Source organism: Coregonus lavaretus (assembly GCF_964263955.1).
Source record: "Coregonus lavaretus genome assembly, contig: HAP1_SCAFFOLD_152, whole genome shotgun sequence".
In the NCBI taxonomy this organism is placed as follows: Eukaryota; Metazoa; Chordata; class Actinopteri; order Salmoniformes; family Salmonidae; genus Coregonus; species Coregonus lavaretus.
Window position 1 is genome coordinate 875,972 of NW_028165720.1, and position 20,855 is coordinate 896,826.

The 20,855-nt window shown below is 41.9% G+C and overlaps 2 protein-coding genes across 2 annotated transcripts in view; one reads left to right on the forward strand and one right to left on the reverse strand.

Annotated features, from left to right (window-relative positions):
- The window catches only part of glrx3 (glutaredoxin 3), a 36,070-nt gene extending 23,504 nt beyond the window's left edge, over positions 1 to 12,566 (reverse strand). Inside the window, exons 1-3 of the mRNA XM_084190705.1 lie at positions 12,201 to 12,566; positions 10,402 to 10,510; positions 590 to 664 (exon numbers count right to left, since the gene is read on the reverse strand). Coding sequence (XP_084046831.1) covers positions 590 to 664; positions 10,402 to 10,510; positions 12,201 to 12,265 — 249 coding nt within the window. The 5' untranslated portion in view covers positions 12,266 to 12,566. The remainder of the gene's footprint in view (positions 1 to 589; positions 665 to 10,401; positions 10,511 to 12,200) is intronic.
- A 542-nt stretch (positions 12,567 to 13,108) lies between these two features.
- On the forward strand, positions 13,109 to 20,182 carry LOC311115550 (uncharacterized protein). The gene is made up of 4 exons (XM_084190702.1): positions 13,109 to 13,502; positions 14,177 to 14,308; positions 14,824 to 14,877; positions 19,193 to 20,182. The coding sequence occupies exons 1-4, from the start codon at positions 13,428 to 13,430 to the stop codon at positions 19,220 to 19,222; spliced, it is 291 nt and encodes a 96-aa protein (XP_084046828.1). The 5' UTR covers positions 13,109 to 13,427; the 3' UTR covers positions 19,223 to 20,182.
- Positions 20,183 to 20,855: the final 673 nt, after the last annotated feature.

The following is a 20,855-nucleotide window of genomic DNA, read 5'->3' on the forward strand; positions in this document are numbered from 1 at the left end:
TTCTGTTCTGTGAGCATGTGTGGCCTACCACTTCGCAGTTGAGCCGTTGTTGCTCCTAGACGTTTCTACTTCACAAAAACAGCACTTACAGTTGACATGGGCAGTTCTAGCAGGGCAGAAATATGACCAACTGACTTTTTGGAAAGGTGGCATCCTATGACTGTGCCACGTTGACAGTCACTGAGCTTTTCAGTACGGGCCATTCTACTGCCAATGTTTGTCTATGGAGATTGCATGGCTGTCAGCAACAGGTGTGGCTGAAATACCCAAATCCACTCATTTTTGAAGGGGTCTCCACATACTTTTGGTAATGTAGTGTATATTTGTTTTTCGGTTAGGGATTTTACTTAATGTTAAAGATTCCAATTTTAAGACTCACATTAAAGAAGAGGACGGTTGGGACTGAGGTAATAAGACTCACCTTAAAGAAGAGGAAGGTTGGGACTGAGGTAATAAGACTCACCTTAAAGAAGAGGAAGGTAGGGACTGAGGTAATAAGACTCACCTTAAAGAAGAGGATGGTTGGGACTGAGGTAATAAGACTCACCTTAAAGAAGAGGATGGTTGGGACTGAGGTAATAAGACTCACCTTAAAGAATAGGAAGGTTGGGACTGAGGCGATCTCATATTTCTCTGATACCTCTGGCACTGCTTCTGCCTCCAGCTGTAGGAGAGAGGGGAGAGAAGGAGGGAGGAAGGGATGGAGAGAGAGAGGACAAAGCAAGGGAAGGGAAGGGAAGAGGAATGAAGAAAGAGTGAATGAGGGATCATCCACACACTGCTGATTCCCCTTTGTTCCCTTTCCAAGCCAACAAACAATGAAGAACCCCCCTGAACCCCACTCCAGTCCCCCCTCAACACTAGATGTATTTAGCCAGGAGGCATCACCCTTCAGGGAGAAAATAAAGCACACATTCACCACTTTGATATTTCTAACAAGCAAGACAAATGAGAGAGCAGAGTAGCACCATCTCCTGCTCTGCTCGGGGTGTTGTGATCTGTGATTGGTGATGGATAGTCGCTTTGTTCTTGACAGTGCTGTGGCAATCCACCAGGACCAAATGAAGGGGACTAGCGTGATCACGCACCTCAAACTAAAACAGAAGAATAAAACAGTTCAAGTTGGCCTTTACTTTACATCGTTAAAAAAAAAGATCACGTTCAATTTCATGTCTAAAAACAATGATGTTTCTGATTTTTTTGAGTTTTTAAAAAAAAAAGACTTCACCGAGGATTCCAGGTCAAGTTAGCTACCTTCCAACACTGGACCATCACACAAACAGGGCTTTGAAGGTTTGTATTTCACCATGAATTCCCAGAAATGCCCCCCAAGGCAGAGGAAAGGAGAACCAACATTGATGCACTACTGACCCAGAGAATGTTCAATCATATTTAGCTGGCACATATTGAAATCCATAAATCACTGACCCAGGTTGTCGCAGCCAGCCATTACAGACGGGCGATTACAGACATCACTTATTTCCTGCCTGGAGCCAACTCTGCTGTTGGTGCTGCTGCCCCATGGGGCGTAGCATTATGACTGACAGTCACTTATAGGCTCTGTGAACACTACCTACATTCACGCAGTGAAATATAGCTATGAGGGTGGCGACATATAGTCACTAAATATGTATAGCCAAATGCTTGTTTCCATGTGACATGGGCAATAACAGTGATATTGATTGATTAAAGACAACCTAGGCTGGGTACAGGAAGAAAATACTCATATTGGAGTCTATAGGAATATTGTTAATAAATGTGTATGGGGGGAAAAAATAACTTGAAACACAAATTAAGAAAACAGCTCTTTTGCAGTGTACGATCAGTGTACGATTGCAGTGTACGATTTTGCAGTGTACGATTTTTGCAGTGTTGGATCAAATATCAAATCTACTGGTTAGGCCTACGTCATTATGAAAAAGGATAGCATATCTCTCCTTGATCACTGTACACAAGCCATAAGTCTTTATCGTATCGCCCCCCCTCTCCCACCCCTATACCACAGGTCTAATCAGACATGAACCAGGCAGACAGAGAGAGAGGAACAGAGACAGAGTGACAGAGAGAGAGAGAGAGAGACAGAGACAGAGAGACAGATAGAGAGAGAAGAGACAGAGAGAAACAGAGAGACAGAGACAGAGAGACAGAGAGACAGAGTGACAGAGAGAGAGGAACAGAGACAGAGAGAAAGAGAGAATATCACTACCAGGCAGATCCTCTGGGTCCCAGGAGAGGGAGAGGCATTATGACGGAGTCCCTGACCAGAGTTCCAAATGTGTTACTATCTTATTTTCATCTATTTGTTAATTTTCTACTTTTTAACTGCATTGTTGGGAAAGGGGCTCGTAGTTAAGCATTTCACGGTAAAGTCTACACTTGTTGTATTCTCTCTCTCTCTCCAGTATGAAAAATGTATGCACTCACTAACTGTGAGTCGCTCTGGATAAGACCGTCTGCTAAATGACTAAAATTTAAAAGTATTCGGATGTGACAAATAAAATGTGATTTGAAACGGCACCGTATTCCCTAAATCGCTAGTGCACTACTTTGCACCTATGGGCTCTGGTCAAAAGCAGTGCACTACAAAGGGAACACTACATCTTTTCAGAATACTCTCAAATCTCAGGATATAAAATGAATGTGGAAAAAATGGAAATAATGGCAATAGGAAAAACAATAACTCATGATCTACGTGGTCCTCTGGTCCTCTGTAACTCAGCTGGTAGAGCACGGCGCTTGGTCCTCTGTAGCTCAGCTGGTAGAGCACGGTGCTTGGTCCTCTGTAGCTCAGCTGGTAGAGCACGGTGCTTGTAACGCTCAGGGTAGTGGGTTCGATCCCCGGGACCACACATACGTAAAAATGTATGTACGCATGACTGTAAGTCGCTTTGGATAAAAGCGTCTGCTAAATGGCGTGTTGTTGTTGTTGTTGTTGTCTACAGCAGTCCTTTAAGTGGACCACAAAAAAAGATCATACTTCGCATGATTAATAAGTGACAACAAACAAATATATAAAAATCCCTTTATCCCATTACTCAACAATATGAAAGCAGATCTAATTAAATGGAACAATCTTCCCATAAATCTTACAGGTAGAATAAACGTCTTCAGAATGGCATGGCTCCCAGAGTCATTGTATTTATTCTGGGTAATACCAATTACCCCACCGAAGACGTTCTTTTAAAAAAGTATGCTCGGCCATAACAGATTTTATATGACCAAATAAAACTCATAGAATAAGATGGAAAGTTGTACATCTTCCTAAGTCTGAGTGTGGTTTTAAACTCACCACCCAAGGCTTTTACTTTAGTGCTAAATGCACTAAAGAGGAACAATGCGTACATATTGAAGATGCACATGCTCACCCCCAAAATATTTTCACGTCTATTTTCAAAGGATAAATCTAAAGACCATTAACAACTTCATAGTTAAGAACACTATAACAATATGGAAGAAAATTCTACGCATTCTACAAGAACCAATATCACTCCCAAAAAACACAACCCTATGAAACAATCCTTGGATAGCTTTTCAGAATTCACCGATAAATTGGTCCACATGGAAAACTAAAAAGGCATAGAAACCGTGAATTACTTGGTAACAGGAAATACATGTATTTCCATGACAAAATGTAAAATCAATTTTGGACTGACCAATGTAGATATTTTCAAATACATGCAACTTAAAAGTTTCATATCAAGAAATTTCAATTAGAAATCTTTTGGACCATCAGAGCAATCTTGAGGGAATCCTATTTTAGTCAGAAAATGATACTCAGATTGTAGGTAAGGTATACAAAACCTTGCAGAGAGTCTGTCCAACTGACAACCTCTTAGAAAACAATAGAAATTGGAACTAGGGCTTTTGCAGTGACCATATTTCCGCCACAAGGGCAGTCATCAGTCAAGACCGCAGTAAAATTCCAAAATGCCATGTGACCGTTGTTGAGTCATGGTAATAATAAATTATAAATAATTAGTCATTTAGCAGACGCTCTTATCCAGAGCGACTTACAGTAATCTCCTCTTATGCACTCCGGACATGCTTTGGTAGAACCTAACTCGCTAACTACCATCAAGGTCCGAATGGCCTGGTACTCAGGGCTCTATTGTCCCTCTAACCACTCTGACATCAATGCAAATGCAATAAAAAAAAATCACATCAAACACTCACCATTAAAACAGTAGGCCTGTCTTACTTTTAAAACTCACCTCACTGTGATGATCAATTTGAAGAATAAAGTTCAACAGCAGGTTGAAACAGTGTAAAACATGGTTGCTGTGGATGTTGTTTCAAAGGCTAACACAAAAAAAAATTGACAGCGCTTTCTAAGGTGATGATTAATTCAAAACACTCATATGTATATTAGAGCTTATGCGCATAGGCCTACACTCCAAGATTCAACACAATTCTAGTAATGGCCTTTGAGTGTGGACAGTATTATTATGCATACTGGATGGACTGGTTACCTTATGCTACGCTCCAAAATGTCTATCCACTAGTCTGGGAGAGAACGTATAGCCCTAGGCAATGCTGTTGGTTCATTGATTGTGCAGGGCGGCTTACAGTTAGCCTACAATTAGTGAATTTGTATTTGAATAGCCTAGTAATAGGGAATTTTTATATATTCATAATTAATTGGGTGACATTACCTTTAGCTATACAGCATCTCACCACCATGCGTTTCCATCTCCTCCTCTCTCCTTTATTCCTTTCTCCAGTGCGCAGAGAGACGGGCTGTCAACAGTTCAGTGAAATATGTTTTGTTGCGATGTTCCCGAACAGATTTAACTTGGTTTCCCAAAATGAAGCACTGGGTAGCTGCAGAAACAAGGTTGGAGAGCCCGTGGCATACAGAGTACTGGGTAGCTGGAGGAACAGGGTTGGAGAGCCCATGGCATACAGAGTACTGGGTAGCTGGAGGAACAGGGTTGGAGAGCCCACGGCATACGGAGTACTGGGTAGCTGCAGAAACAGGATTGGAGAGCCCATGGCATACAGAGTACTGGGTAGCTGGAGGAACAGGGTTGGAGAGCCCATGGCATACGGAGTACTGGGTAGCTGGAGGAACAGGGTTGGAGAGCCCATGGCATACGGAGTACTGGGTAGCTGGAGGAACAGGGTTGGAGAGCCCATGGCATACAGAGTACTGGGTAGCTGGAGGAACAGGGTTGGAGAGCCCATGGCATACAGAGTACTGGGTAGCTGGAGGAACAGGGTTGGAGAGCCCATGGCATACGGAGTTTGGGCGGAATATCACCTGGTCGGGGCAGTGAGAGCGTGCTCCTCAAACAGTGGTTGATGTGTGGAGTGAAATAAGAGGTCTTATATTTATTTCCCAGCTGCTCGTATTAACCTGCTCCGCTATAAAACCACAGTAACCTACAGAACGGACCGGTGGGAAAGCGCGCCGCCTCCATTCGCTATTCCAGTCAACACAGATTACAGATTACATGTATTTTTTTCTCCTGCCCCTGTTCATTTGATAAATGGGCCATTCTAAATCTAAACTCATTTTACATATTAGTAAAGATTAAATTGAGAATAGTCTGATGGGTGAAAATATGATCACTTGATGAGAGAACAGCTGTGCAGTCTGAGGTGAGGAACAGAGCAAGCTTTTTTTGTTTGCTACTTTCTCAAATCATCAATATCCTCTAGTCGCATCATGCAGCCCAGATATCACCATGCAGCCCAGATATCACCATGCAGCCCATATATCACCATGCAGCCCATATATCACCATGCAGCCCAGATATCACCATGCAGCCCATATATCACCATGCAGCCCATATATCACCATGCAGCCCATATATCACCATGCAGCCCAGATATCACCATGCAGCCCATATATCACCATGCAGCCCAAATATCACCATGCAGCCCATATATCACCATGCAGCCCATATATCACCATGCAGCCCAGATATCACCATGCAGCCCATATATCACCATGCAGCCCATATATCACCATGCAGCCCAGATATCACCATGCAGCCCAGATATCACCATGCAGCCCATATATCACCATGCAGCCCAGATATCACCATGCAGCCCAGATATCACCATGCAGCCCATATATCACCATGCAGCCCATATATCACCATGCAGCCCATATATCACCATGCAGCCCAGATATCACCATGCAGCCCAGATATCACCATGCAGCCCAGATATCACCATGCAGCCCATATATCACCATGCAGCCCAGATATCACCATGCAGCCCATACATCACCATGCAGCCCATATATCACCATGCAGCCCAGATATCACCATGCAGCCCAGATATCACCATGCAGCCCAGATATCACCATGCAGCCCAAATATCACCATGCAGCCCATATATCACCATGCAGCCCATATATCACCATGCAGCCCATATATCACCATGCAGCCCATATATCACCATGCAGCCCAGATATCACCATGCAGCCCATATATCACCATGCAGCCCATATATCACCATGCAGCCCATATATCACCATGCAGCCCATATATCACCATGCAGCCCAGATATCACCATGCAGCCCAGATATCACCATGCAGCCCAGATATCACCATGCAGCCCAGATATCACCATGCAGCCCAGATATCTTTAGATTTCTAAGACATTCTCAGGTTTGTATCATTCAGAACTAAAGCTGCCAAATAACTCTAAATCTAGCATATATGACCTGTTTCAAGTGATCACTTTTACGCTCCATATAGCCACGTCATATGAGCACTTGCTCCGTAATGGGAAAAATATTATCTATATTTTATTCAGCTAAGTTCAATTGTATTCTTCTTACTATAAAATCATATAAAATAATGGCACGAGACTTATAAGCGTATCTTGTCTGCTAAATGAACAACCATACAACCTATGGCATGGAGTATAGCCAGATAACATACAGTAGGCTAACTCATATTCTGTTCTTCTGAAATACATTTTCTTCATATCATAATATTTATTTAGACCGGACTACAATAAATAATGGATTTACTGTGATGGTGTATTTTACATTTGTTTATTAGACTTTTTTTTTAAAGAGGTTTGCTGGAGGCCAAGAGATGCTAAATGTGTTTATGTTAATTAACAGTCAATTACTGTGAGAACCGGCAGTCACAGCTCTCATTGGAACCAAGACTTAAAAATAACTACTATTAGAGGGAATGTTGGAAAGTAACTAACAAAATTACAGGTAACGAAAAGTGACACTTAATCTAGCATAACTTAATGTATAGAATGTATTTTACAAGAGACAAAATTCTACAGCACAACGGCAGAGTCATGTCTGAAGTCTTTCTCCCGAGTGGCGCAGTGGTCTAAGGCACTGCATCACAGTGCTAGCTGTGCCACTAGAGATCCTGGTTCGAATCCAGGCTCTGTCGTAGCCGGCCGCGACCGGGAGACCCATGGGGCGGCGCACAATTGGCCCAGGGTAGGGGAGGGAATGGCCGGCAGGGATGTAGCTCAGTTGGTAGAGCATGGCGTTTGCAACGCCAGGGTTGTGGGTTCGATTCCCACGGGGGGCTACTATGATAAATAAAAATGTATGCACTAACTGTAAGTCGCTCTGGATAAGAGTGTCTGCTAAATGACAAAAATGTAAATGTACAGTGGGAAAAAAAAGTATTGAGTCAGCCACCAATTGTGCAAGTTCTCCCACTTAAAAAGATGAGAGGCCGGTAATTTTCATCATAGGTACACGTCAACTATGACAGACAAATTGAGGAAAAAAAATCCAGAAAATCACATTGTCGGATTTTTTATGAATTTATTTGCAAATTATGGTGGAAAATAAGTATTTGGTCAATAACAAAAGTTTCTCAATACTTTCTTATATACCCTTTGTTGGCAATGACACAGGTCAAACGTTTTCTGTAAGTCTTCACAAGGTTTTCACACACTGTTGCTGGTATTTTGGCCCATTCCTCCATGCAGATCTCCTCTAGAGCAGTGATGTTTTGGGGCTGTCGCTGGGCAACACGGACTTTCAACTCCCTCCAAAGATTTTCTATGGGGTTGAGATCTGGAGACTGGCTAGGCCACTCCAGGACCTTGAAATGCTTCTTACGAAGCCACTCCTTCGTTGCCCGGGCGGTGTGTTTGGGATCATTGTCATGCTGAAAGACCCAGCCACGTTTCATCTTCAATGCCCTTGCTGATGGAAAGAGGTTTTCACTCAAAATCTCACGATACATGGCCCCATTCATTCTTTCCTTTACACGGATCAGTCGTCCTGGTCCCTTTGCAGAAAAACAGCCCCAAAGCATGATGTTTCCACCCCCATGCTTCACAGTAGGTATGGTGTTCTTTGGATGCAACTCAGCATTCTTTGTCCTCCAAACACGACGAGTTGAGTTTTTACCAAAAAGTTCTATTTTGGTTTCATCTGACCATATGACATTCTCCCAATCCTCTTCTGGATCATCCAAATGCACTCTAGCAAACTTCAGACGGGCCTGGACATGTACTGGCTTAAGCAGGGGGACACGTCTGCCACTGCAGAATTTGAGTCCCTGGCGGCGTAGTGTGTTACTGATGGTAGGCTTTGTTACTTTGGTCCCAGCTCTCTGCAGGTCATTCACTCGGTCCCCCCGTGTGGTTCTGGGATTTTTGCTCACCGTTCTTGTGATCATTTTGACCCCACGGGGTGAGATCTTGCGTGGAGCCCCAGATCGAGGGAGATTATCAGTGGTCTTGTATGTCTTCCATTTCCTAATAATTGCTCCCACAGTTGATTTCTTCAAACCAAGCTGCTTACCTATTGCAGATTCAGTCTTCCCAGCCTAGTGCAGGTCTACAATTTTGTTTCTGGTGTCCTTTGACAGCTCTTTGGTCTTGGCCATAGTGGAGTTTGGAGTGTGACTGTTTGAGGTTGTGGACAGGTGTCTTTTATACTGATAACAGGTTCAAACAGGTGCCATTAATACAGGTAACGAGTGGAGGACAGAGGAGCCTCTTAAAGAAGAAGTCACAGGTCTGTGAGAGCCAGAAATCTTGCTTGTTTGTAGGTGACTAAATACTTATTTTCCACCATAATTTGCAAATAAATTCATTAAAAAATCCTACAATGTGATTTTCTGGAGAAAAAAATTCTCAATTTGTCTGTCATAGTTGACGTGTACCTATGATGAAAATTACAGGCCTCTCATCTTTTTAAGTGGGAGAACTTGCACAATTGGTGGCTGACTAAATACTTTTTTTCCCCACTGTAAGTGTAAAACTACTAATGACTCAATAATCCATGCCTTCTGGGAACGCTATAAAGTCCAAAAGTTATGGGCGGAGTCAGAAAGTTGGCTGTCATATGTATCACAATGTACAGAGGTCAGTCGTTGTCTTTAGTAGCCTATAATCAGGTGGAATAGCAGGTTCCCATCTCACATCATGCTTCCCTTTTTTGCCTTCAAGATTACAATTTTTCTAAAACTGAATCTATGGCATTATTTAGGATGCTTAAGACAGAAGCATATACTAAACGAAATAAAACAAATTATTTGAACAACAGAAAGTGTGGTTTCACATAAAACAATTTTCAAAATAGTGTGCCTTCAACATGATTCGACCTCACGACCCTCAAGTCCCTGAATGCTCCAAAGTTCCCTACTCTACCTGCTAAGCTACCGGTCAGGTGAAACTTTCTGTACAACATCCTAACTATATATGTAACTACGGTGTCCAGTAGAGGTCAGTGTTTGAAAGCAGCTTGGTACTTCTGAAAAAGTGATCCACGCATCGACACACTGCTTTGAAGTTAACTGCTTAGCAATTTTCACACATGTCTCAGAGCTCCGGTATTACATTTAACATCACTACATGTAACATCCATCGCAAGGTATATTAAGTGCATCAGGCATCGTGTAACATCCATCACAAGGTATATTATCCATCACAAGGTATATTATGTGCATCAGGCATCGTGTAACATCCATCACAAGGTATATTATCCATCACAAGGTATATTAAGTGCATCAGGCATCGTGTAACATCCATCACAAGGTATATTATGTGCATCAGGCATCGTGTAACATCCATCACAAGGTATATTATCCATCACAAGGTATATTAAGTGCATCAGGCATCGTGTAACATCCATCACAAGGTATATTATGTGCATCAGGCATCGTGTAACATCCATCACAAGGTATATTATGTGCATCAGGCATCGTGTAACATCCATCACAAGGTATATTATCCATCACAAGGTATATTAAGTGCATCAGGCATCGTGTAACATCCATCACAAGGTATATTATGTGCATCAGGCATCGTGTAACATCCATCACAAGGTATATTATCCATCACAAGGTATATTAAGTGCATCAGGCATCGTGTAACATCCATCACAAGGTATATTATGTGCATCAGGCATCGTGTAACATCCATCACAAGGCATATTACAGTATGTACCTTGACAAACATGGTGTGTTTGTTCTCCTTTGCCAGCTCTCCCATCACATCGTTCATCTGACTGCACTGTGGGGCCCATGCTGCCTGGAAGTGGACCACTGTCAAGAACCTGGTGGAACAGAGAAGTTACATTAGATTGTGGTCCTCTGTAGCTCAGCTGGTAGAGCACGGCGCTTGTAACGCCAAGGTAGTGGGTTCGATCCCCGGGACCACCCATACACAAAAAAAATGTATGCACGCATGACTGTAAGTCGCTTTGGATAAAAGCGTCTGCTAAATGGCATATTATATATATATATATATATATATATATATTATTATTATATTGGAATGGTGTAAGGCCGTGGGTACACCGGTGAGGCTCAAGGAAGAGACAGGTGTCAGATCTCAGAATAGCAATAGGTCTAAAACAGCACAACTTTATAGACACGCAGATTCATATGCTAAAGATGTGGGACATGCACGCACACTTGCCAGCTACTGTCCACCATCAGTAGGCCTAGATAATTGACGTTGTTGTCATCCACTAATTCTTACCTCCCATACAGTGATGATCATGCACGAGATCGCTGACCAACTGAACATCACATGACTAGGACAGTGGATCATAACAGGAATCTTCTGGAATTAAATATTATTTTATAGCCTACTTTTGATGACGGATTTCAAGAGCACAATAACTGAATGGACCTAGTTAGCTTCATAATTCTGAAATGGGCATGTGATGTTATTTTTACATTTACATTTTACATTTTAGTCCTTTAGCAGACGCTCTTATCCAGAGCGACTTACAGTGAGTGCATACATTACATGTTTTTTTGTTGTTGTTATTATTATTATTATTTTTATACTGGCCCCCCGTGGGAAATGAACCCACAACCCTGGCGTTGCAAACGCCATGCTCTACCAACTGAACTACATCCCTGCCGGCCGTTCCCTCCCCTAACCTGGACGACGCTGGGCCAATTGTGCGCCGCCCAATTGGTCTCCCGGTCACGGCCGGCTACGACAGAGCCTGGATTCGAACCAGGATCTCTAGTGGCACAGCTACTAGAGATGCGCCACTGCGCCACTCGGGAGTACCTCTGTTATGTGGGATAACACTAGTCATGTCTGATAAGGAGTTAATCGCTCACTTTCATATGGGGGCTTGTCCTACATTATAAGGCATAGAAAAGTATGTCTGCCTAATAGAAAGGCTCGCCTAGCCCCGTCATCTGCTCCTTTCCCCCTTCTGATAACCAGGTGGCGAATCACATCTCTGCATGTCTGGCAGACATATCAATAATAATTGTAAAGTGGTTGTCCCACTGGCTATCATAAGGTGAATGCACCAATATGTAAGTCGCTCTGGATAAGAGCGTCTGCTAAATGATGTAAAATGTTAAATGTTAAATGTAAATCTCATGACATGAATTCCACACGAGTTCAAGACACAGAGCGTGACAGTTCATATCAGATAAACGCATCAGCATGTACAATGATCAATTACATTCACACCTTGTTCAATAAAAATGTATGTTATTAGTTAGCTAGATGTCCAAGTTCGTTGTCGTCCGACGACATGCTAAAGCAAATATTCGCTAAAATGGCTAGCTAGTTCTACTTTCATTTGGAGCAGCTAGATAGCTAGTTAACGTTACCTAAAAGGGTGAAGCTACATCACGCTAGCTTGCTAGATGTCGATATAACATAAAGGTAGCTATCATAGCAAGCTAAATATCATACTAGGCATATTTGAATGAAACTCATTCAATAGCTAATTGCTTAAATGTCATATTATGAAATGATGTACATACTTGCCAGCCTTTGATAGCAAGTCCTCAAACTGCTGCGAGGATGTTGCCTCCACAAAATTCGCCATGTTTTCAGACGTGTGTAATCACTGACCGAGTGATCGTGTTTTAAGACATGTGTAATCACTGACCGAGTGGTCGTGTTCTATATGGATTGCCAGAAGATACCGACTCTACTATTAAGCTTGTTTACACTGAGCTGCACTGGGGTCAGAACGCAATCATGATTACATAAAGACACAGTGAACCCTGCGCTAGACATGGGTCTGAAAACGTACCTCAATGCAGAAATAGGATATGCCACTGTACTCCAAAATTTGGACTACAGTGGCATATCACATCCATGCATTGAGGTACATTTACCGAACCATATATCGCCTGGCTCCACAGTTAATGTAATGCTTACTTTGTTCCGACCCCAGTGCAGCTCAGTGTAAACAAGCTAATGGTAGAGTCGGTATCTTCTGGCAACTACATGGATGGAACAAGACATAACTATGTACACAGAGTAGGTCTGCTACTGATCTATTAATTAAAATTAATAACCAACATGTAAAATACAAAAACATAGCTATATTATTGTTATTATTCTAATGCAGAAAATGTGTTGAGCATGCATTTGGTGGCGGGAAAAACAAATTCAATCAATCAATCAAATGTATTTTATAAAGCACTTTTTACATCAGCAGTTGTCACAAGGTGCTATACAGATATCCCCCCGCCCCCGCTGCTTGAAATTGATTCTGATTGGCTGTCTATCTTGAAATGGATTCTGATTGGCTGTCTATCTTAAAATGGTTTCTGGTTGGCTGTCTATCTTGAAATGCATTCTGATTGGCTGTCTATCTTGAAATGGATTCTGATTGGCTGGCTATCATTGGAAGTCTTCAACCGGGACAACACTTTCAAATGTCAGAAGCAGAGAAATGAATAGAGCGGTTGTCGTGTCCTTGCGGTAGAAAAGCGAAATGAAAGTGAAATAGCTAACTAACCAGCTAATAAGGTAGCCAGAGATTGAACCGTTTGTAGCCACTACTAGTTGACATTTCATTAATTTGATATCGCAGCCAGACGTTTCTGAAAATACCTCGTTAGCATTAGCTAGCTAGCTAACTGGACGTGTTATGCTTGCTTGCCAGCTATCTAACGTTACTGTTACCTTTGACATTTTGTTATTAAACTCAGTCGATAGATCTAAAAAATAACTAGGTATAATAATTTTCCACAACCATGGAATATATGACACCCCTCCAGAAGAAGAGACGCCACCAAGGGGACCTTCAAAACTGGAAAGATTGCCAAGCGGTATGAAGCTAACCTTAGCTAGTTTATTGCCTGGAAACCCGACGTTGAATTGCATTGAATTCTACATCGGGCAGAAATGAGCGTTTTGAATTTTAACGTTAAAATACAATTTTATTCAACAACATTCCCGAATTGTAGAGGCCGTTGTGAGAGGAAACTACCCTGATTCAAGCGCTCATTTCTGCCCGACGTAGAATTCAATGCAATTCAACGTCGGGTTTCCAGGCAATAACGTTATCCTGTTGCTTTAGTTATAAAGATCTGTGCTATTGTTGTATTTATAATTTAACTAACACCAGTCTAGCTAACTGGCTATTGAAATAGCTGTCCAGTTGGCTTGTTACTATTTTTAGGCTAAATCAGTTAATAGTGATTAATTGGCTAGTCACATTTCAGTGGTTATCACGTGTGTATGTATTTGTATTGCTACTAGTTTAACTAACCTTGCATGCATATATGGTTGTACGGTAGCTAGCTAAGCTAACGCATAGAGAGCTAACGTTAGTGGGGTGTTTACAAAAAGCACGTGTAATTTACACAGTCTCAGGAAGAAACTTTATCTTAGTACCTTAGAATAGTAGCTAAGTGAATGCATGCCTATAAAAAATGTAGCTAGCTAGATCGATCTTTGCCTGTCATGTTATGGAACCATGCTGCGTTGTTTGAATCCTCAGAAACGACTGTGCAACGGGGTGGGAGTCTACATCCAGGTTGAACATGGCGCGATGGTGACTGACAGTGGCATGGATGCCAGTATGCAACAGCAGAGTGTCCCAAACAGCATCAACCACCCAGCTTCTAACATGGTAGCTATGCATATTAAACGATTTTTTAAAAAATCTTTCGCTGCTACATTCTAGGCCTATATTCCAAAGGACTTAGCTTCCCATGTGCATTGCAGGAGTGTTTTGTGGTCCGTGTTTTCCTCCTGAATGATGCTATAGTAGTAATAAAGGTGAATAGGTGAAGGAGTTAGGGACGCTAGGCGTACCCATGACAACATACTTCCTCAACATCTCTTAAGGTGCAGCGGTAGCTATATTTTAAGACAGTTTAACTGTTTGGGAAATTCAACATCATCCTTACCCAGTCTCTGTCAGGAATTTGGCTAGTGCCACAATGTTGACATGACCTTTTATATTTCCTTTCACTTTACTGTGGAATTGTCCATCCGTCATAATCAGCCTTTGAATAGTCTTGGCTTCTTGGTGTTCATCCTCAAATATTTTTTGGCAGAACTACAGTATGACAATCCATTCAATAATCAGTATAATAATGATTGCCGTAATAACCCACCAGTCTCGTGTCTTCTCTTGTACAGGTCTATGCAGTCCAAGGCAGCCAGTGCTGTAATCGCTGCCTGGCAGGGGAGCCTGTAAGTAGCGTTCAACGTATCCCAGTAATATGGATGACTGATATCATACAGTGAGGGGGGGAAAAAAGTATTTGATCCCCTGCTGATTTTGTACGTTTTCCCACTGACAAAGAAAAGATCAGTCTATACTTTTAATGGTAGGTTTATTTGAACAGTGAGAGACAGAATGACAACAAAAAAATCCAGAAAAACGCATGTCAGAAATGTTATAAATTGATTTGCATTTTAATGAGGGAAATAAGTATTTGACCCCCTCTCAATCTGAAAGATTTCTGGCTCCCAGGTGTCTTTTATACAGGTAACGAGCTGAGATTAGGAGCACACTCTTCAAGGGAGTGCTCCTAATCTCAGCTTGTTACCTGTATAAAAGACACCTGTCCACAGAAGCAATCAATCAGATTCCAAACTCTCCACCATGGCCAAGACCAAAGAGCTCTCCAAGGATGTCAGGGACAAGATTGTAGACCTACTCAAGGCTGGAATGGGCTACAAGACCATCGCCAAGCAGCTTGGTGAGAAGGTGACAACAGTTGCGATTATTCGCAAATGGAAGAAACACAAAAGAACTGTCAATCTCCCTCGGCCTGGGGCTCCATGCAAGATCTCACCTCGTGGAGTTGCAATGATCATGAGAACGGTGAGGAATCAGCCCAGAACTACACGGGAGGATCTTGTCAATGATCTCAAGGCAGCTGGGACCATAGTCACCAAGAAAACAATTGGTAACACAGTACGCCGTGAAGGACTGAAATCCTGCAGCGCCCGCAAGGTCCCCCTGCTCAAGAAAGCACATATACAGGCCCGTCTGAAGTTTGCCAATGAACATCTCAATGATTCAGAGGAGAACTGGGTGAAAGTGTTTTGGTCAGATGAGACCAAAATCGAGCTCTTTGGCATCAACTCAACTCGCCGTGTTTGGAGGAGGAGGAATGCTGCCTATGACCCCAAGAACACCATCCCCACCATCAAACATGGAGGTGGAAACATTATGCTTTGGGGGTCTTTTTCTGCTAAGGGGACAGGACAACTTCACTGCATCAAAGGGACGATGGACGGGGCCATGTACCGTCAAATCTTGGGTGAGAACATCCTTCCCTCAGCCAGGGCATAGAAAATGGGTTTTGGATGGTTATTCCAGCATGACAATGACCCAAAACACACGGCCAAGGCAACAAAGGAGTGGCTCAAGAAGAAGCACATTAAGGTCCTGGAGTGGCCTAGCCAGTCTCCAGACCTTAATCCCATAGAAAATCTGTGGAGGGAGCTGAAGGTTCAAGTTGCCAAACGTCAGCCTCAACCTTAATGACTTGGAGAAGATCTGCAAAGAGGAGTGGGACAAAATCCCTCCTGAGATGTGTGCAAACCTGGTGGCCAACTACAAGAAACGTCTGACCTCTGTGATTGCCAACAAGGGTTTTGCCACCAAGTACTAAGTCATGTTTTGCAGATGGGTCAAATACTTATTTCCCTCATTTAAAATGCATATCAATTTATAACATTTTTGACATGCGTTTTTTTTCTGGATTTTTTTGTTGTTATTCTGTCTCTCACTGTTCAAATAAACCTACTATTAAAATTATAGACTGATCATGTCTTTGTCAGTGGGCAAACGTACAAAATCAGCAGGGGATCAAATACTTTTTTCCCTCACTGTATGTCAGTGTGTAGGCCTAACCCAGCAACACCGAAACCAATGTCTCATCATTGGCAATGTGATTAATGGCTATTGCACATATAAACAAACATTGATATGCTAATATAGGATAGAATGCCTCTTACTTTGGGGACAATTGTTGCTCCTATAACATCAATGTATATTCAACATAATAAAATATGCCCATTTAGAAGGGTTGGCCCTCAGGCTAAAGAACCTACCATATTGACCATGGAGCATTTTACAGTGGGGGAAAAAAGTATTTGGTCAGCCACCAATTGTGCAAGTTCTCCCACTTAAAAATATGAGAGAGGCCTGTAATTTTCATCATAGGTACACGTCAACTATGACTGACAAATTGAGAGAAAAAATTCCAGAAAATCACATTGTAGTATTTTTAATGAATTTATTTGCAAATTATGGTGGAAAATAAGTATTTGGTCACCTACAAACAAGCAAGATTTCTTGATCTCACAGACCTGTAACTTCTTCTTTAAGAGGCTCCTCTGTCCTCCACTCATTACCTGTACTAATGGCACCTGTTTGAACTTATCAGTATAAAAGACACCTGTCCACAACCTCAAACAGTCACACTCCAAACTCCACTATGGCCAAGACCAAAGAGCTGTCAAAGGACACCAGAAACAAAATTGTAGACCTGCACCAGGCTGGGAAGACTAAATTTGCAATAGGTAAGCAGCTTGGTTTGAAGAAATCAACTGTGGGAGCAATTATTAGGAAATGGAAGACATACAAGACCACTGATAATCTCCCTCGATCTGGGGCTCCACGCAAGATCTCACCCGTGGGGTCAAAATGATCACAAGAACGGTGAGCAAAAATCCCAGAACCACACGGGGGGACCTAGTGGATGACCTGCAGAGAGCTGGGACCAAACTAACAAAGCCTACCATCAGTAACACACTACGCCGCCAGGGACTCAAATCCTGCAGTGCCAGACGTGTCCCCCTGCTTAAGCCAGTACATGTCCAGGCCCGTCTGAAGTTTGCTAGAGTGCATTTGGATGATCCAGAAGAGGATTGGGAGAATGTCATATGGTCAGATGAAACCAAAATAGAACCAATTTGGTAAAAACTCAACTCGTTGTGTTTGGAGGACAAAGAATGCTGAGTTGCATCCAAAGAACACCATACCTACTGTGAAGCATGGGGGTGGAAACATCATGCTTTGGGGCTGTTCTTCTGCAAATGGACCAGGACGACTGATCCGTGTAAAGGAAAGAATGAATGGGGCCATGTATCGTGAGATTTTGAGTGAAAACCTCCTTCCATCAGCAAGGGCATTGAAGATGAAACGTGGCTGGGTCTTTCAGCATGACAATGATCCCAAACACACCGCCCGGGCAACGAAGGAGTGGCTTCGTAAGAAGCATTTCAAGGTCCTGGAGTGGCCTAGCCAGTCTCCAGATCTCAACCCCATAGAAAATCTTTGGAGGGAGTTGAAAGTCCGTGTTGCCCAGCGACAGCCCCAAAACATCACTGCTCTAGAGGAGATCTGCATGGAGGAATGGGCCAAAATACCAGCAACAGTGTGTGAAAACCTTGTGAAGACTTACAGAAAACGTTTGACCTGTGTCGTTGCCAACAAAGGGTATATAAGAAAGTATTGAGAAACTTTTGTTATTGACCAAATACTTATTTTCCACCATAATTTGCAAATAAATTCATTAAAAATCCTACAATGTGATTTTCTGGAGAAAAAAAATCTCATTTTGTCTGTCATAGTTGACGTGTACCTATGATGAAAATTACAGGCCTCTCTCATCTTTTTAAGTGGGAGAACTTGCACAATTGGTGGCTGACTAAATACTTTTTTTCCCCACTGTAGAAGGGTTGGCCCTCAGACTAAAGAACCGACCATATTGACCATGGAGCATTTAGAAGGGTTGGGCCTCAGACTAAAGAACCTACCATATTGACCATGGAGCATTTAGAAGGGTTGGCCCTCAGACTAAAGAACCGACCATATTGACCATGGAGCGTTTAGAAGGGTTGGCCCTCAGACTAAAGAACCTACCACATTGACCATGGAGCATTGCTCTTCATACTCACCTTGGGCCGAGTCAGCATTCTGGACTTTCTAATGTCCAAAGGGTTCATCAGTCCCCCCAGGATTCTGCCATCACTTTTTTGTTGTTGTTGTGCAAAATCAACAATTCCCTGCATATTATGTGAGGGCTTGTACATTTGACCAATCACTGCACTATTTCCATTTAAAACAGTCAAATCATCGCAATATTATCACATAAAACTGACCCATCACCGCAGCACAAAAAGAGGGCTTGCAATTTCAACCAAAATGAGCACATTTACCACCATAATATGGTTAAATCAAGCTACACATCAACAAACTCTCCCCCCCCGTCAGCATATTTTCAAGACAAATTAGACTAAATCATAGAATATTGCCATGCAAAGTGTCAGGATTGCCACAGCAAAATCAAGCAGTTTGCCCATAAAAATCCCATTTAAAATGCTGGAGGGACTGGTTAATGAACATGACATGGCTTGCGTCCCAAATAGCACCCTGTTCCCTAATAGGGAAGAGGGTACCGTTTGGGATGCCGGCATTATGTAAATGTGAAGGGTTTGTTCCATATAGGTTACCTGTGTCACATTGTGAGTCCCCCTCTCTTCTCAGGGGCACATTAACCACATCATGGGGTATTGATCGGTCATCGCCATGATCAGAGATCATTTGAAGAACTTGAAGGATCCTTGAGGATGAAGCGAATGATTGATTGATCAAGCCATGGCGTGTGTGTGTGGCTGTGAACGTTCGTTAGAAAGGAGCCTTGACTTTTCTTGCTTTTTACCACTAGTACTGTATTGCTTCACATATATAGCCTCACATGGTTACACTACCTAACACTGGTATGGGAAAAGGGCTGTTAACCAAACAGTAGACATGATCATTTCATTACCATCTTAATAACATTCTGTTTTGAATGGAAAGACAACCACTACAGTGTAGTCTACATACAACGATAAGGAATGAGCCATCAAGCCACAATTTAATACTGTAACTTTACAATGTAACGAGGATACTCATTTTAAAGTCAATGGCTGCATTACACAAATAACTGTTATTGTCCCAGTATCAAAACGGCTTCTAAAGCTGCCAGAAAATACAGAATGTAAATAATCATGATATTGTTAAGTAAATCAATGTTTTGAAGCGATATCATTGTAAACCTTTTGGAAATGGATAATCATGTCTGCAAATATATATTTTGTTAAATATTTTATATATTTTTGTAAAATGTAATTGGCTGAATATAAAATAAGAACTTTTCTAACAATATTTCTGATAATCATTTAATTTTGGCTAGTGTCCTGAATTTAGTGTTAATCTCATGAACCGTTTCAACCACTATATTGTTTTCAATAGTTTGATCGGCACTTGAAATGTAGTGCTGTTTGACAATGCTGTGTCTATTTCCCACTAGATTTTGTTTTGTGTTATCTTACAATGATTTGAAGCCAGTTTCCTCCTTGCTAAGCAATGATTTTTATGGAAGGAATAGACAATAGTTGATGCTGTTAGATTTAGGTTATGACTCAATGAAATAGTTTTATTTTTAGTACGAGGAAAAACTACTTTCAATAAAGTATGGTTTGATTAAACATGGTGGACGTTTTAGATGTATTTCTGTGACTACTATTTGTCATTCTTATCCAATGCCTTTGTATATGAAGCTTATTTCCAGATCTCATCTATTCTGTTCACCAGCTTCTACTGCCTACTGTACATTATGGATCTTTACCCTAAAGCAGTCTGGGATGTTTACTAGTGAATTATATGTGAACAGCATTTATTCAGTTACGTTTTTGTCTCACTTGTTTGAGGATATGTTTTGTTACATACTACTTCTTGCTGTCTTTGGTTCACATTTCTCATGTCAGGAGGTAGCATATACTGTAGCTAGCATCCCAATTCTTATCCATGAAGTTGAACTAGATCACACATTTTCAGGCCACTTTTCTATTCCAGTATTTTCCAACTCCCCTGCCTTCTAGAATGTTAGGATAGTCCGTATCCTATCCTTCTAGAACGTTACCATAGTCCGTATCCTATCCTTCTAGAACGTTACCATCCTCCGTATCCTATCCTTCTAGAACGTTACCATAGTCCGTATCCTATCCTTCTAGAACGTTACCATCCTCCGTATCCTATCCTTCTAGAACGTTACCATAGTCCGTATCCTATCCTTCTAGAACGTTACCATCCTCCGTATCCTATCCTTCTAGAACGTTACCATCCTCCGTATCCTATCCTTCTAGAACGTTACCATCCTCCGTAT

Bases quoted from the DNA above. Each gene is read 5' to 3' on its own strand.
- LOC311115550 (XM_084190702.1), top strand. From the start codon at position 13,428: ATGGAATATATGACACCCCTCCAGAAGAAGAGACGCCACCAAGGGGAC. The intron at 14,309-14,823 runs GTAGCTATGCAT...TCTCTTGTACAG, and splicing joins ACCACCCAGCTTCTAACATG to GTCTATGCAGTCCAAGGCAG. The intron at 14,878-19,192 runs GTAAGTAGCGTT...CTCTCTTCTCAG, and splicing joins GCTGCCTGGCAGGGGAGCCT to GGGCACATTAACCACATCAT.